The 18,432-nt window shown below is 36.4% G+C and overlaps 1 protein-coding gene across 1 annotated transcript in view; it reads right to left on the bottom strand.

The window, feature by feature from the left end:
* The window catches only part of ANO3 (anoctamin 3), a 231,181-nt gene that overhangs the window by 135,488 nt on the left and 77,261 nt on the right, over positions 1-18,432 (bottom strand). The window contains exon 4 of the mRNA XM_040258914.1: positions 3,943-4,101. Within this exon, the coding sequence (XP_040114848.1) occupies positions 3,943-4,101 (159 nt within the window). The remainder of the gene's footprint in view (positions 1-3,942; positions 4,102-18,432) is intronic.

Below are 18,432 nucleotides of genomic sequence, written 5' to 3'. Positions count from 1 at the left end.
TGGGAAGGCTTAACCTCCACCACAGGAGAGCTTGGGTTTCATACTATCAGTTGGTTCCTAGCTTGTTTTTCTTCACAGCATGTACAGCTAGAACTGGTCGCTCCACACTTCTCCCACAGCTACTGCTCTGGGCTATCACCACCATCTCTGATTTAGAGTCTTACAATGTTTTCTAATAGAGCCTTTGCTCATATTCTTGCCCCCCAATGGTCCATTCATAGCACAATGGCCAGAGTTATTTTTTAAAATATAACTCAGATCATATACTTTCTCAGAACCTCATTTGAATTAGAGTGAAAACCAAAGTTTTTCCAATGACCTACACAGCCTTTTACAACCTCACCCTGGATATCTTGTTAAACCTTTCTCCTACTAATCTCCCTCTCATTCACTCTACTTCCATCATTTGCTCACTTGCTATTACTTGCCTGCTTCACTTCATCATCCTTACCTCACTCCATTTTTTTTTCTATAGTGTTTATTATCTTCTAATGAATGAGTCTGTTTATGTAAGTGCTGTGAGAGGAGGGGTATTTGCTTTGTTCATTTATGTCTACTGAGCACCTAGTTCTACACCAGGCACACAGTGGTCATTCACTAAGCATTCATTGAATGGATGAATGAATGAATGAGTTCACTTACTTTGAGTACACATTCTTTGTAACTTGTACCTAAGCAAGAGACAATGAAGATAAGAAAGCAAATAAGCCCGAATTATTTTGGAAGAGGTACTATGTCAGATTCAAATTAGCATCATGAATAGCTGGCTTAGCACTGATAATTAATTCAGTCTGGTCAACTCTTAAGATGTGAAAAAAATCTAATACACCCAAATAAAGTAGATGCTTCAGAAGGATGTTACTGCATTATTTCTACCACCAGTGAAACATCAAGTTAAGGGCACATACAGCTAGAACATTTCTAATTTTGTATGTCTAAAATATATTAATATATACATACATATATATGTATATATATTTTCCAAGCAGCATGAATTGTCTTATAACTTCTTCAACTTAATTTCTCTTTTGTTATACCTCTACTTAAAAAAAAAAACCAAAAATAGTTTTATTTCCTTGCAGCAGGGGGTTGATGAAGGGATGGTGTTGGCAGAAAGCAAGATTACTTTCTCCCTTGGAATCAGAAGCTCCCAATCTGGCACTATTCTGTTTAGCTCTGATGCAGGCAGGCTTTTCCAGGGGAACAAAACACCCACAGCCTTCACACTTCACATTATTATTTAATTATTCCATCCAAAATTTTCAAGAGGTAGAAGATTCATTCTTGAGAAAAAAAAGGAAGTTTTAAAAATGTGTTTTTACAATGTCACTCTGCAAGTTGGTGGCAGGGAGCTGAAAAAAATACAGAATATGGTAGCTTGCTATACTAAGTATAAGATAATGGTAAAATGCTGATATAATCTGGAAATACACTTAGATAACAAAGAACATATCTTGACAGAGATCATCTACCTATTTATCTGCACAGTCTTCAAACATGAATCATTATCTGTTGCTGATGTGATCATCTAGAAACTATCCACATCAACATGCAATTTAATGAGGATTTGAGATATACTCTGTGCCAGGCTCAGTGCTTAACTCTGTTGAATATAAATTTTTTAAATGGGAACTTTTTTCCTAGGGAATACTCCCATTTTTTTCTGCTAAAAATCCAATACTTGCTGACATTTTCACAATTTCATTTTCCTTTTCCACCTGTGACAAGACCTAAATATTTTCAATTTAATACTTATTAAAATTAAGTTGCAAATAAAGCACACATACTATAATACTAAAAATTTTAAGAAGAAATAAAAGTTCATGATAATGCAAAACACTGGATTTGATAGTTCATATAGGTATAACTGTTTAGATGCCATTTAGTCATCAGTTAACATAAGGTTTAAACCAAAAACATATCTATGTTCTATATTACAATCATAGCGTTGTTTCTTTCTACGCCTACTTGCTTAAAAAGGCAATAATAAGATATTGAATTTTTTAATAATGTGGTTGGCAGAATTCTAAGAAATCCCCTTACATCTTCATGCCTTGTCTTCATCTTGAACAATCTACAGGACCTGTGAATATGATGGCATATTCAGTCTCATGATTAAGTTCTTTATATGGTACATTTGCTTTTAAAACAGAGAGATTATTCTCCATGGCAGATGATTCCCTGAAAGGGACTCTTCTTGGCAAAAGAGATTCAAAACAGCAGAGGTACACATAGGAGAGTCTCTGTTGCTGGTTTTGGACATGGGTGGGGAGCATGCAGCAAAGAATCAGAATGGCCTCTAGGAACTGAGAGAGGTACCTGGCTTATAGCTAGCAAGGAGATGTGGATTTCAGTCCTACAACCACAAGGAACTGAATTCTATCACAACCACATAAGCTTGAAAGAATACCCTAAGTTCCAGGTGTGAATGCAAGCTTATTCAACACACTGATTTAAATCTTGCAAGAAACAGAGCCAAGAGGTCACCATACCCAAACTTCTGATTTGCAGAACTGTGGGCTAACAAATGGGTTTTATTTTAAGCTGCTGAATATGTGGTGATGTGTTAAGCAACAATAGAAAATTAATGAAAATAGTACTGAACAATTTCTTGATTAGAAATTTTAAGACAATTTTTTCATATATAAAAATAACATGCTTACTTCATATATAAAGTTAGCATGCCTATTACATAAATATGTTTTGTTCACTTAAACTGTTTTTTGTTGATTTTACACATTAAAATTATGATAATTAATCTAGTCCTAATTCACTCAACCATTTAAACCAATGTTAATACTCTTAGAATTAAGAATATAAGTAAACATATCTTTGACAACCAAAATAAATGATTGCAGAAAATGAACTTTAAAATACAATTAAGGAATCATAATTTTCCCTGATATTACACTTGATATTCTAACTGTATACTGGATCCCACCCTTAATTTTCACCTAAAGGCTTTTCAATTTTTTTTACTCATCTGTCTTCTGTTTCCTCAATCTTTCTCTTCTATTTCTTTCTTTCCCTGCCTCTCTCCATTCACCCTTCCTTCCTCCTCATTATTTAAACATCACATACAAGAAAAAAAGAAAACAGAAAGAAAGAAGGAAAACCTCATGAGACCTCGTTTCCATCTCGGGCTACCATTCTTCGTCCTTCCATTCACAGATGAGCAAACAGACGACATTTACCACAGCCTCTATTTTTCCATTATCCAGTCACTCTTCAACCCGTCCCAGTCTATCTCCTCAGAGAAAAGATTCTCACTGATTTTACCAAAGGTCCATATTCTCCAATTAACTGGGCCTCTTTCTTGTCTCACTTGACTTCTGAGCAGCATTTAACCCTGGTAACCACTCTTCTCTGTGACTCCTCATCTCTTCTACTTCCACCTACATCCAACACCTTCAACCATTTATTCCCCCCCCCCACTTTTTATAGGCTCACTTTTAGGCTCTTTTTTTAAATCATTCTCTCCAATGATCTCATACTAAAACACAGCATATATTACCATCTATGTTCTAAAGATTAAAGCATTCACCTTCAGTTTAGATTCCTCATTTGAGCTCTAGGCACAAATTTCAAACATGCTTACTAAAATATTAAAACCTAGATATTAACGGCAGACTCATTTCTTTCAACATTTTGGTTTTCTTTTCATAGAGTTTTGTACTTTATACAGGATCACTCCTTCTTTAATTTTAAAAAATGTAAAAAACAGCTATGCCCTTTGCAAAATATTTAAATTTACAGAAATGTATAGAGTAAAAAAGAAAAATATTTTAAAATATGACTATACATATGCATTTCTTTTACATGTGGGAGAAAATTGCTATATGTTTTTAAAAGCCATATGTTATACCTTTTATACTGAAATGTAAAATATCATATCTCTTCCAGCACATTGTATCATATAGCTAATATTATTAAAGCACCTACCTCCTTTTCTAACATTAAGCCTTCTGCTCTGAGGTTCTTTTCAAATGTGTTTCTTTTGTCATATTGTATATTTGACTTTCTATAAACCAAGATGTAATCAATCCGCTTTTTGCCATCTTTGAATAGAAGTCCACTGGATGCTATGTAATTCATGTCATTCTGCAAATAAAGCAATGGTTGTTAATAGTGTAGGTTGGCTAAGCACACACATTCAGCTTTCAGACACTTCTGTTCAAATATTGGCAATCCAATGTAAAAATGTATTTTTTACATCCAATTATGAGACATGAAAAGATAATTTTTAAAGTTTTTATTTTTAATATAAATTTATTTAATTGGAGGTTAATTACTTTACAATATTGTATCGGTTTTGCCATACATCAGCATGAATCTGCCACAGGTATACACGTGTTCCCCATCCTGAACTCCTCTCCCTCCTTCCTCCCCACCTTACAGTGGGAAAAAAGCTACCAGTGATGTTCTAGGATTTGAAATTAGTCTGACACCAGAACATGGATTCTCTGATGTTAGCATCTAAAGGTCTATGTTTTATTCAATAAAACCCTATAAAAATAATAACAGCCAATATACACTGAACATTTGCTCAAAATCAGGCCCAGACATAGATGTTTTACATGTTTTATCTTACTCAAAACTCAAACTTGCCTTTCAAAAATAAAGACAACAAAGCTTAAACAACATAAGTGCTGAGAACTGAAATTAACATAATTTCCTCCATGAAATAATACTCAGATGAGGCATTATTTCCCTAAACCTATGTTCAACAACACCAAACAATAATTTCTGAACTACTTGTTCCAAGAAATACTTCCCCCCAGAGTATAAGACTATGATGTGATGACAACCACCTACTTACTAAGACTAATCATGTGCTTATTAAGACTTCTTTAAGGTACTCACCTTGCTCTGTCTACCTATCCCAGCTGCTTTTCACAGATACTGCCCAATTTTCAACCAACTGCCTGCCTTGCAAGATTTACCTTAATATCTACCAGCCCAGGTCCTAGAACCCTCTGAAAACTCTTTCCCAACTTCATCTTTGTAAAACATTACTAAGACTACCCAGATGATATCCTTACTTGCTGTAACTTTAATAAAATTAATTTCAGCAATCATTTGATTTTTGTAATGGCCTTTTTTGGGAAGTTGGCCCTTTGTCAGTAAACAGCTCAATATTACTTTAATTCAATTTTTATTCCTGGTCCATGTTTTTAACTATTAGATACATTATCCTTCTTTTTCCATGTTTCCTGTCAAGCTATTTGATTATCTGTACCAAATCTCTGTCCCATTTTTCCCACACAGGCATTCTTGAGCTTAAAAAATGTCCTAACATTTTGAGAGTTAACTGATAATTTCAAAAAAAGGCATCTCAGACTACTTTGGGGGAGCCTGCTTAGGACATATATGCAGCTTAAGGTTTAAAAAAGTGAGGACCAGAGTAACCTAGTGGCCAACAAGTCAGCCAAGTGAAGCAACAAAAACTGATATCTGAGCGATTGTAATCCTACAGGAACAGATGAGGTGGCTTAGGAGCTGTCTTCTTGGAGAAAATAGGCTCAAGTGTGTGAATTCAGGGGTACTAGAGACTCCAGTATTCTTGCCTGGAGAATTCCAGGGACAGAGGAGCCTGGTGGGCTGCCGTCTATGCGGTCGCAGAGTCGGACACAACTGAAATGACTTAGCAGCAGCAGAGACTTCCAGGCTCAAGGACAAGAAGACTTTACACATTCTTTTCTCCAGTGAATAAAAAGGTCTTGAGAGTTCCAGGATTACTTTATTGGATACTACAAAGTGACTAAGTAACAACTCAAGCAGAGTCACCACTGCCTTGTAGTTGCATAACGTGTGCTGCCTTTAGTCGCTCAGTCGTGTCCGACTCTGCAACCCCATGGGTTGTAGCCCACCAGGCTCCTCTGTCCATGGAGATTCTCTAGACAAGAATACTGGAGTGGGTTGCCATGCTCTTCTCCAGGGGATCTTCCCAACACAGGGACCAAACCCAGGTCTCCTGCATTGCAGGTGGATTCTTTATCATCTGAGCCACCAGAAAAGCCCATAATAATGAAGCCCATAATAACAATAGCCCATAATAGCTATCACTAACTGACCTCTTACTATGATGCCAGACAATGTGCCAAGTGATTTATTCTTATAATTCTTTAAGGTAGATATTGACATGAGTACATAGAAGCCAAAAAGTTTAAGTAACATCCCAGATGGCATGGAAAAGGAAATAGTGAAACTAGAACTCTTATAGTGGTCTTGACAACTATATTGAAAAAGACAAGCATATGTAGGTACACATTACTAGGTCTGGGGTTTGGCAGTAATAGACGGCTAACCCCTCAAAAGGCCTATGATTTATAGTTCCTATAGGGTAGAGATACTGAGGATTCATAGCTGGAGAAGACATAATTAACTTCAGACTTTAGAATTCTTTTGCCTCCACCACTCCAGAGATTTCACCTGGATGTCTAATGGACATATCAAAGCTGACTGTCCAAAATGGAATTCCTTATTTTATCTAAGCAAATGTTCCCCCAAACCCTTGTTATTTTGATTGGCTGCAAACTTATTCTTTAAATTGCTCAGATCAAAAATCTCAAGTCATCTTTGTTTCCTCTATTTTCACCCATCTAACATGCAAATCGTTGGAACATTCTTCAAAATATATTTAGAATCTGATCACTTTCTAACATCCTCAACACTACTCTGTTCTAAGGTATGTCATCTATTGACGACATTATCACAATAGTCTGACTCATCTCCTAGCTTCTACCTTTGCTTCTCTAAAATCTATTCTCAGCATGACAGTTAAGACACTTGAGTGATCCTCTACATTATAAATTACATTATGTAACTCCTCTCTTCGATACCCTTCAGCTGTTTTCCATGATACTCCACTCTTGATCCTACTTTCCTTAACCTATTTTTCTTAACGATTGTTAAATTCCAACATGTTCAGTTCAGTTCAGTCGCTCAGTCGTGTCCGACTCTTTGCAACCCCATGGACTGCAGCACATCGGGCTTCCCTGTCCATCACCAACACACAGAGCTTGCTCAAACTCATGTCCATTAAGTCAGTGATACCATCCAATCATCTCATCTTCTGTTGTCCCCTTTTCCTCCTGCCTTCAATCTTTCCCAGGGTCTGAACTCCAATAAGTCTGTTCTTCATATCAGGTGGCCAAAGTATGGTAGCTTCAGCTTCATCATCAGTCCTTCCAATGAATAATCAAGACTGATTTCCTTTAGGACTGACTGGTTTATCTCCATGCAGTCCAAGGGAATCTCAAGAGTCTTCTCCAACACCACAGTTCAAAAGCATAAATTCTTCAGCATTCAGCTTTCTTTATAGTCCAACTCTCACATCCAAAGACTACTGGAAAAAGCATAGCTTTGACTAGATGGACTTTTGTTGGCAAAGTATTGTCTCTCTCTCTACTTTCTAATATGCTCTTTAGGTTGGTCATAGCTTAGCTTCCAACATGTTATATAACACCAAATTATTTAATTGTTATCTTTTTATTGTCTAGCTTATTCTATTAGGATATAAATTTTACAAAGGTAAATAATTTCTTACTGTTTTGTTCACAGAGTATTTCAAACATCTAACTCAGAGCCAGACACATAGTACGCACCAATAGATCTTTATGGGAAGAAGGAAGAAATGATAGAAGAAAAGAAGGGAATAGAAAGAATGGAATAATCCATAGTAATGTGTATCCAGGCAGGAATTACCTCAAAAACATAATGCCATTAAAAGCTCATGTAATCATTTCTCATCCTCTTTCCTCCAACATTAACACAAATCAAATTAGAATAAGATGATTGATCACAAAATTATAGCAGAACTGCAAAGTCCCTGGCTTGCACTTTGTTTTATACATATGACCCACTGCCTCCAGGAATCCCCATGATAATATAAACAAAGACAGAGTTAAAATAAGGTTATATAAAATTTTCCCTCTGCATTTTATTTTGCCTAAAGTATACCATCCTCTTAATACTAGTCTAGTATTAAGTATCACCTGATCTTAAATTAATAATAACATACTTAGTCCAGGTGAAGGTAAAATCTTTCAATGAGGTGATCTAGAAATCAAATGATTGGTTGGTAGGAAAATAATGAGACAGTAAGATAGCTTTTAAAATATTTTATGTGCTTTACCAATTTTAAGAAAGTGGAACTCTGATAGTTATTATTCATTACTCTAAGATTAAGCAAAATAAATGTTAAACTCTTCCAGATAATCAACTGCCTTACAATTTGAAAATTTAAAAAAAACTACATCTTTTACATTTTTATAATAAGTGACCTTAGGTAATATTAACAGTTCTTGTATCTTTGTAAACATGTTCACAATCAAACTCTATTAACTAGGATTCTAGTTTAGTATCTAACTATTCTATGATATAAATTATGAATAAAAAGTTTGACCAATTGATCAGGCAAAAAGAAAAGTAGTTTTCAAAGTGATGATAAAGAAATATGGCAAGCAAACTCATTCTATGAGGCCACCATCACCCTAATACCAAAACCAGACAAAGATGCCACAAAAAAAGAAAACCACAGGCCAATATCACTGATGAACATAGATGCAAAAATCCTTAACAAAATTCTAGCAAACAGAATCCAACAATATATTTAAAAAGATCATACATCACGAATAAGTGGGCTTTATCCCAGGGATGCAAGGATTCTTCAATATTTGCAAATCAAACAATATGATATACCACATTAACAAATTGAAAAATAAAAACCATATGATTATCTCAATAGATGCAGAGACAGCTTTTGACAGAATTCAACATCCATTTATAATTAAAAACCCTCCAGAAAGCAGGCATAGAAGGAACATACCTCAACACAATAAAAGCCATATATGATAAACGCACAGCAAACATTATCCTCGATGGTGAAAAATTGAAAGCATTTCCTCTAAAGTCAGGAACAAGACAAGGATGTCCACTCTCACCACTACTATTCAACATAGTTTTGGAAGTTTTAGCCACAGCAGTCAGAGAAGAAAAAGAAATAAAAGGAATTCAGATTGGAAAAGAAGAAGCAAAACTCTCAATGGTTGCAAATGACATGATCCTCTACATAGGAAACCCTAAAGATACCACCAGATAATTACTAGAGTTAATCAATGAATATAATAAAGTTGCAGGATATAAAATTAACACACAGAAATTCCTTGCATTCCTATACACTAACAATGAGAAAATAGAAAGAAATTAAGGAAATAATTCCATTCACCATTGCAACGAAAAGAATAAAATACTTAGGAATAAATAAATCTACCTAAAGAAGCAAAAGACCTATATATAGAAAACTATAAAACACTGATGAAAGAAATCAAAGATGACACAAATAGATGGAGAAACATACCATGTTCATGGATCCAAAGAATCAATATAGTGAAAATGAGTATACTACCCAGAGCAATCTATAGATTCATTGCAATCCCTATCAAGCTACCAACGGTATTTTTCACAGAGCTAGAACAAATAATTTCACAATTTGTATGGAAATACAAACAACCTAGAATAGCCAAAGCAATCTTGAGGAAGAAGAATGGAACTGGAGGAATCAACCTGCCTGATTTCAGGCTCTACTACAAAGCCACAGTCATCAAGACAGTAAGGTATTGGCACAAAGACAGAAATATAGATCAAGGGAACAAAATAAGAAAACCCAGAGATAAATCCACACACCTATGGACACCTTATCTTTGACAAAGGAGTCAAGAATATACAATGGAGAAAAGACAATCTCTTTAACAAGTGGTGCTGGGAAAACTGGTCAACCATTTGTAAAAGAATGAAACTAGAACACTTTCTAACACCATACACAAAAATAAACTCAAAATGGATTAAAGATCTAAATGTAAGACCAGAAACTATAAAACTACTAGAGGAAAACATAGGCAAAACACTCTCTGACATAAATCACAGCAGGATCCTCTATGACTCACCTCCCAGAGTAATGGAAATAAAAGCAAAAATAAACAAATGGGACCTAATTAACTTAAAAGTTTCTGCACAACGAAGGAAACTATAAGCAAGGTGAAAAGACAGCCTTCAGAATGGAAGAAAAATAATAGCAAATGAAGCAACTGACAAAGAATTAATCTCAAAAATACACAAGCAACTCCTGCAACTCAATTCCAAAAAAAATAAACGACCCAATCAAAAAACAAGCCAAAGAACTAAACAGACATTTCTCCAAAGAAGACATACTAATGGCTAACAAATGCATGAAAAGATGCTCAACATCGCTCATTATCTGAGAAATGCAAATCAAAACCACAATGAGGTACCATCTCACATTGGTCAGAATGGCTGCTATCAAAAAGTCTACAAACAATAAATGCTGGGGAAAGTATGGAGAAAAGGGAAACCTCTTACACTGTTGGTGGGAATGCAAACTAGTACAGCCACTATAGAGAACAGTGTGGAGATTCCTTTAAAAACTAGAAGTAGAACTGCCATCAGTTCAGTTCAGTTGCTCAATCGTGTCCAATTCTTTGCGACCTTGTGAATCACAGCACACCAGGCTTCCCTGTCCATCACCAACTCCCAGAGTTCACTCAGACTCACGTCCATCGAGTCAGTGATGCCATCCAGCCATCTCATCCTCTGTCGTCCCCTTCTCCTCCTGCCCCCAATCCCTGCCAGCATCAGAGTCTTTTCCAATGAGTCAACTCTTCGCATGAGGTGGCCAAAGTACTGGAGTTTCAGCTTAGCATCATTCTTTCCAAAGAAATCCCAGGGTTGATCTCCTTCAGAATGGCCTGGTTGGATCTCCTTGCAGTCCAAGGGACTCTCAAGAGTCTTCTCCAACACCACAGTTCAAAAGCATCAATTCTTCCATATGACCCAGCAATCCCACTGCTGGGCATACACACCAAGGAAACCAGAATTGAAAGAGACACATGTACCCTAATGTTCATCCCAGTACTGTTTACAATAGCCAGGACATGGAAGCAACCTAGATATCAATTGGCAGATGAATGTATAAGAAAGCTGTGGTACATACACACAATGGAATATTACTCAGCTATTAAAAAGAATGCATTTGAATCAATTCTAATGAGGTGGATGAAATTGGAGCCTATTATACAGAGTGAAGTAAGTCAGAATGAAAAACACCAATATAGTATATTAATGCATATATATGGAATTTAGAAAGATGATAACGATGACCCTATATGCGAGACAGCAAAAGGGACACAGAGGTAAAAACAGACTTTTGGACTCTGTGGGAGAATGTAAGGGTGGGATAATTTGAAATATGCATTGAAATATGCATATTATCATATGTGAAATAGATCACCAGTCCAGGTTTGATGCGTGAGACAAGGTGTTCAGGGCTGGTGTACTGGATTGACCCTGAGGGATGGGATAGGGAGGGAGGTGGGAGGGGGGTTCAGGATGGGGAACACATGTATACTCATAGATGATTCTTGCCAATGTATGACAAAAACCACTACAATATTGTAAAGTAATTAGCCTCCAATTAAAATAAATAAATTAATTTTTTTAAAAGAAAGAAAAAAGAAATATGATAAGATTTGGAAACCTCTTCTTGATTATGTATCAAGAACACAACATAGGTTCTACATAATTTAAGCTTAGAGTATTATATTTTGCACTTCCTGGTGGCTCAGTGGTAAAGAATCCACTTGCCAGTGCAGAGATGGAAGAGATGCAAGTTCGGTCCCTGGGTTTGGAAGATCTCCTGGAGAAGGAAATGGCAATCCACTCCAGTATTTTTGCCTGAAAAATTCCATGGATAGAAGTGCATGATAGACTACAGTCCACAGGGTCACAAAGAGTCAGACACAACTGAGCAACTGAGTATGCACACACGTATTATATTTTAATACATACATGTCAACCATTAACCCAGATGTTTATTAACCCATGTTCAAATATGTTGCCTAAAAGCAGAATTGACAGAAAAATTTTTAGATATATCATTGTATTTACACACCAAAATCAAGACTTATTTAGAACAGTGAAATGCTTTCCAATTACAACGTGGAATGCATTCAATTTAACACCAAATTTTTCATGTTTATTTTTCCCAGAAGACAGAATAAAATCAGCTTCTCTCACAGAAGCTGGGATGCAGATCATCTATCAGGTACCTAATCATTCAACAGTTTTGAAAACCACTTAATTATTTAAGGCATTGCAAACCATGAAGCACAGGGACTTTCAAAAAAGCTCAACTTCCTAAAGAAGATCTTAAGAATATGCAAGTTATGACTCAGGTTTGCAAAGATTTTAGCCCATTTGCCAAATAGCAATAAAGCCTGCTTATTTGCATGAGAATGCATTTTAGGGTAGTCTTCAAATAAAATTATGGCAGCAACTGCTTGTGAAATGTATATTTTTCCTAACATTAATTCTTCTTGATCTAACAAGAATTTATTGAACACCTAATGTGTGCTGGTGCTGTGCTAAACTCAGGAATAAAAATAAGAAGACATTGAATATTTTCTGATTTTAGCATACATATTGGCTTCTCCAGTGGCTCAGTGGGTAAAGAATCTGCCTGCAATGTAGAAGACACAAGAGACGCGGGTTCGATCCCTGGGTTGGGAAGATCCTCTGGAGAAGGAAATGGCAATCCACTACAGTATTTTTGACTAGGAAATCCCATGGATAGAGAAGCCTGGCAGGCTACAGTCCATGGGGTCACAAAGAGTCAGACACAACTGAGAGACTAACACTTTCACATTTTCACATGGAGTGATAGGCAAGATGTTTAGTTACAATGCTATCTAACATGTGCAGTGGGAGAGATCTGAGCTACAGAGGAAAAATGTCAATGTATAGCCAGAGGAAACTGGATTAATGGGTATCAGAAGCCATTAAGGGTCATATTATCTCAGTGGATTTACTACAGTCCTTTCTCAGACCATTGCAAAATTAGATCTTGTCACTAATCAGTAAGTGATGGCTGATTATCTGTTAACCATACCCTTGAGTTAGTAAAATGCAGTATGACATATTGCTTAATGTATTGAGATCCAGATCAGACAGAGATGGGTTTTGATTTACTGTGTTCTTAGACATGTAATTTAATTTCATTGTTTAGCCTCAATTCCTACAGGCTTGAAGTTAAGATAAAAATATCAACCTTGTAAGACTGTTGTTATGACTAAATGAGGCATCGCATACAGAGTACTCTCAACATAATCTGACTCACTTTATAAAGTTTTTAAAACTGTTAGTGATTATCACAAGAAAACAAGATAAAAATGCAGGCAATATATTAATTCTTGTTAGAATGTTTCTTGTTTTTTAATGAGTCAGATGAACCCTTTCACATTTTGGAATGTTATCTTTCTCAGGACAAAGATAGACAGAAACAGATAAATATGCCAAAGGATGTTATTGTGAATAGGAACTAGAGCAAAGGAAAGCAGATATCCCTCACAAGTACTTATGAAACACGATTTGCTATGAAATAAAGAGAGCAATAAAAATGCATAATAAGTATTATAAGACAAACCTCTTTATAACTACTCCAAGAAACAATAAATACCCCCGTTAATCTTCTCTCTCAATCATTATGCCCTCCACATCCTGCTCCTCTAAAATAATCATAATCCTGTTATTTGTGGTATTATTATCTCACTTTCTCTTAGCTTTATCTTCAAAGGGTACATCGTTTAAGTTTTTTAAACTTTATGTAAATGTATAATGAGCAATCTATTGTGTCTGGCTTCTTTCATGTAATATTATGGGTGTGAAATTTATCCCTGATTTTCATATACATTAGTAGTCATTTTTTCACTGTCATATTACCATATGAACACAACAAAAATTAATTATTTATGCTCTCTTCTAATAATGGATATTTGGGCTGTTTCCAGTATTGCCTATTACAAATAAGGCTATAATAGACATTCACGTGTATACCTTAAAATACACCTGTGCATGCATTTCTAGTATGTACCTAGGAGAAAAACTGGTGAGTCACAAAGAATGCTCATTTTCAACTTTAGCAGATAATGCCAAACTACCTTCTAAATCAGTTTAAATCTCTACCAATAGTAAAGTTACCCCTTTAGAAGTGTTTCTTCTAATCTTTTAGAAATAATAATTACTACGATTGTTTCTTAACGACATCCTAGTCTATGAAAAAATAAACTCTCCCCAGTATACAGGGATCTCAGGTGCTACTAGTTTCTGTCCTCCCTGCCCCCAACACTTCTTTTTATCAAAATTTTGGTATTTCGAATTCAACAATTACGGCCATGCCCATTTCCTAGGTATTTGTTTTCTTTGAAGTTAGCGACTGGGACACAGATAGGGAAGGCCAGAGGTGGGAGAGCATGACTCTGGCCCACTCAGAAGACTGCGCCTGTTGAGACAGGGAGCCAGTGTTAAGTTTCTTAGACTCTGTGATCCCTGAAGCCCAAAACTAAGGCTACATCATGGACCAAGTTAGCTCAACTCCCTTCTGCAATTTCGGGGCCATTAGGCAGGTTAGTTAATAAGGCCAAGTGTCTGTTCCAGGCTTAATCATATCCTGCAAATCTTCAAATAATGAAAATCTTTCCAATTAGGTTCCAGTGGTGGGGTTTGTTTTTGTGTTTCTGTATTATTTTTTGGCTATCTTTAATACAAAACTAGAAGACAGCAGTCCAGATGCTATCTGATCCCATGTTTTCCTCAGAAGTTCTAGCTTTACACTCCTTAATTAGAGAAACAGCCAAGGAGCCTTGGTATGTAACTATAATTTATTTCAGAGTAAAACCATTTTTCATAATAGCTCTTGTTATTGGCCATACTTTTTATAGAGGAAAAATGATTTTTAATATTTTTTTTCCATTTTAGACAAATAAGTAGTTTTGTCAAAAAAAAAAAAAAAAACTCAAAATTTAAAAGAATAGAAACAATCCCTATGAAGAAAAACAAATCAACAGAACAAACATCATACACTATGATTCACAAGAAATTCCACACATAGGTGGAATTTTAGTAAACGGTACTGGACTAATTAAAATTCAGATTTTTCTATCACAGAAAATTTACTTTTTAAAATTGTACTTATAGAATAAAAATGTTTTAATTTTCTCTACATACATATTTCAATCATTTCAGTCACTCAGTCATATCTAACTCTTTATGACCCCAAGGACTGCAGCACGTCAGTCTTCCCTGTCCATCACCAACTCCCAGAGCTTGCTCAAACTCAAGTCCATCATTTCAGTGATGCCATCCAACCATCTCATTCTCTGTTATTCCCTTCTCTTCTTGCCTTCAATCTTTCCCAGCATCAGGGTCTTTTCCAATGAGTCAGTTCTCTGCACCAGGTGGCCAAAGTATTGGAGCTTTAGCTACAGCATCAGTCCTTCCAATGAATATTCAGGGTTGATTTCCTTTAGGATTGACTGAATTGATCTTCTTGCTGTCCAAGAAACTCTCAAGGGTCTTCTCCAACACCACAGTTCAACACCATCAATTCTTCAGCTCTCAGCCTTTATGGTTCAACTCACATCCATACACGACCACTGGAAAACCATAGCTTTGATTCAATGGACCTTTGTCGACAAAGTAATGTCTCTATTTTTTAATATGCTGTCTAGGTTGGCCATAGCTTTTCTTCCAAGGAGCAAGTGTCTTTTAACTTATTAACTGCAGTTACCATCTTCAGTTATTTTGGAGCCCAAGAAAAGAAAGTCTCTCACTGTTTCCATTGTTTCCCCATCTATTTCCCTTGAAATGATGGGACCAGATGCCATGATCTTAACTTTCTGAATGTTGAGTTTTAGCCAGCTTTTTCACTCTCCTCTTTCACTTTCCTCAAGAGGCTCTTTAGTTCCTCTTTCCTTTCTGCGATAAGGGTGGTATCATCTGCATATGAGATTATTGATATTTCTCCCAGCAATCTTGATTTTAGTTTGTGCTTCATCCAGCCCGGCATTTCACATGATGGACTCTGCATATAAGTTAAATAAGCAGGGTGACAATATACAGCCTTGATATATTCCTTTTCCAACTTAGAACCAGTCTGTTGTTCCATGTCCAGTTCTAACTGTTGCCTCTTGACCTGCATACAGATTTCTCAGGAGGCAAGTACGGTGGTCTGGTATTCCCATTTCTTGAAGAATTTTCTACAGTTGGTTGTGATCCATACAAAGGCTTTAGCATAGTCAGTGGAACAGAAGTAGATGTTTTTTTTTCTGGAATTCTCTTGCTTTTTCTATAATCCAGTGGATGTTGGCAATTTGATCTCTGGTTCCTCTGCCTTTTCTAAAACCAGCTTGAACAACAGGAAGTTCACAGTTCATGTACTGTTGAAGCCTGGCTTGGAAAATTTTGAGCATTACTTTGCTAGAGTGTGAGATGAGTGCAGTTGTGTGGTAGTTTGAACATTTTTGGCATTGCATTTCTTTGGGATTGGAATGAAAACTGACCTTTTCCAGTCCTATGGCCACAGCTGGGTTTTCCAAATTTGCTGACATATTGAGTTTAGCATTTTCACAACATCATCTTTTATGATTTGAAATACCTCAACTGGAATTCCATCACCTCCACTAGCTTTGTTTGTAGTGATGCTTCCTAAGGCCCACTTGACTTCACATTCCAGGATGTCTGGCTCTAGGTGAGTGATCACACCATCGTGGTTATCTGGGTCATGAAGATCTTTTTAGTATAGTTCTGTGTATTCTTGTCACCTCTTCTTAATGTCTTCTGCTTCTGTTAGGTTCATACCATTTCTGTCCTTTATTGTGCCCATCTTTGCATGAAATGTTCCCTTTGTATCTCTAATTTTCTTGAAGATATCTCTAGTCTTTTGTTTTCCTCTATTTCTTTGCATTGATCACTTAGGAAGGCTTTCTTATCTCTCCTTGATATTCTTTGGAACTGTCCATTCAGATGGCTGTACTTTCATTTTCTCCTTTGCCTTTCACTTTTCTTCTTTTTCAGTTATTTGTAAGACCTCCTAAAACAACCGTTTTGCCTTTTTGCCTTTCTTCTTCTTGGTGATGGTTTTGATCACCATCTCCTGTACAATGTTCTGAATCTCCTCCATAGCTCTTCAGGTACTCATCTATCAGATCTAATCCTTTGAATCTATTTGTCACTTCCACTGTATTAATGAAAGGGATTTGACAGGTCATAAGTGAATGGTCTGACAGATTTTAATGCACCTACCTTAAAATATACAAGAGATGTTATTACTATTCAAATTTTTCTATGCAAATAATCTCTAAATATACTTCTGAGGAATCTCAAAAAAATCTGACACAGCCTGACTTCACTGCTGATTAAGGCTTATCACTTCCTTACAGAAAGTCAACTCCACCTCTAGCATGTAGTCATCAGAAATAAAAATCTTCCCTAAACTAGTAACTCTGAAGTACTGTTTATTAGATGGCAGAATCTCTAACTGATTGTATTCCAGCTCCTATTACAATCTAGCAGGTATAACTGCTATTGGAAAATAATAACCAATATCTAAAGAAATACTAAGTGGGCCTTAGAAAGCATCACTATGAACAAAGCTAGTGGAGGTCATAGAATTCCAGTTGAGCTATTTCAAATCCTGAAAGATGATGCTGTGAAAGTGCTGCACTCAATATGCCAGCAAATTTGGAAAACTCAGCAGTGGCCAAAGGACTGGAAAAGGTCAGTTTTCAATCCAATTCCAAAGAAGGGCAATGCCAAAGAATGCTCAAACTACCACACAGTTGCACTCATCTCACACGCTGGTAAAGTAATGCTCAAAATTCTCCAAGCCAGGCTTTAGCAATACATGAACTGTGAACTTCGAGATGTTCAAGCTGGTTTTAGAAAAGGCAGAGGAACCAGAGATCAAATTGCCAACATCGGATAGATCATGGAAAAAGCAAGAGAGTTCCAGAAAAAACATCTATTTCTGCTTTATTGACTATGCCAAAGCCTTTGACTGTGTGGATCACAATAAACTGTGGAAAATTCTTCAAGAGATGGGAATACCAGACCACCCGACCTGCCTCTTGAGAAATCTGTATGCAGGTCAGGAAGCAACAGTTAGAACTGGACATGGAACAACAGACTGGTTCCAAATAGGAAAAGGGGTACATCAAGGCTGTATATTGTCACCCTGCTTATTTAACTTATATGCAGAGTACATCATGAGAAGTGCTGGGCTGGAAGAAACACAAGCTGGAATCAAGATTGCCGGGAGAAATATCAATAACCTCAGATATGCAGATGATAACACCCTTATGGCAGAAAGTGAAGAGGAGCTAAAAAGCCTCCTGATGAAAGTGAAAGAGGAGAGTGAAAATGTTGGCTTAAAGCTCAACAGTCAGAAAACAGAGATCATGGCATCTGGTCCCATCACTTCATGGGAAATAGATGGGGGAACAGTGGAAACAGTGTCAGACTTTATTTTCTTGGGCTCCAAAATCACTGCAGATGGTGACTGCAGGCATGAAGCTTACTCCT

The sequence above is a fragment of the Oryx dammah genome, unplaced genomic scaffold, assembly GCF_014754425.2.
Source record: "Oryx dammah isolate SB20612 unplaced genomic scaffold, SCBI_Odam_1.1 HiC_scaffold_17, whole genome shotgun sequence".
NCBI classification, from domain to species: domain Eukaryota; kingdom Metazoa; phylum Chordata; class Mammalia; order Artiodactyla; family Bovidae; genus Oryx; species Oryx dammah.
Note: the sequence above shows the minus strand (reverse complement) of the source record. Positions and strands in the feature narration are given on the sequence as shown.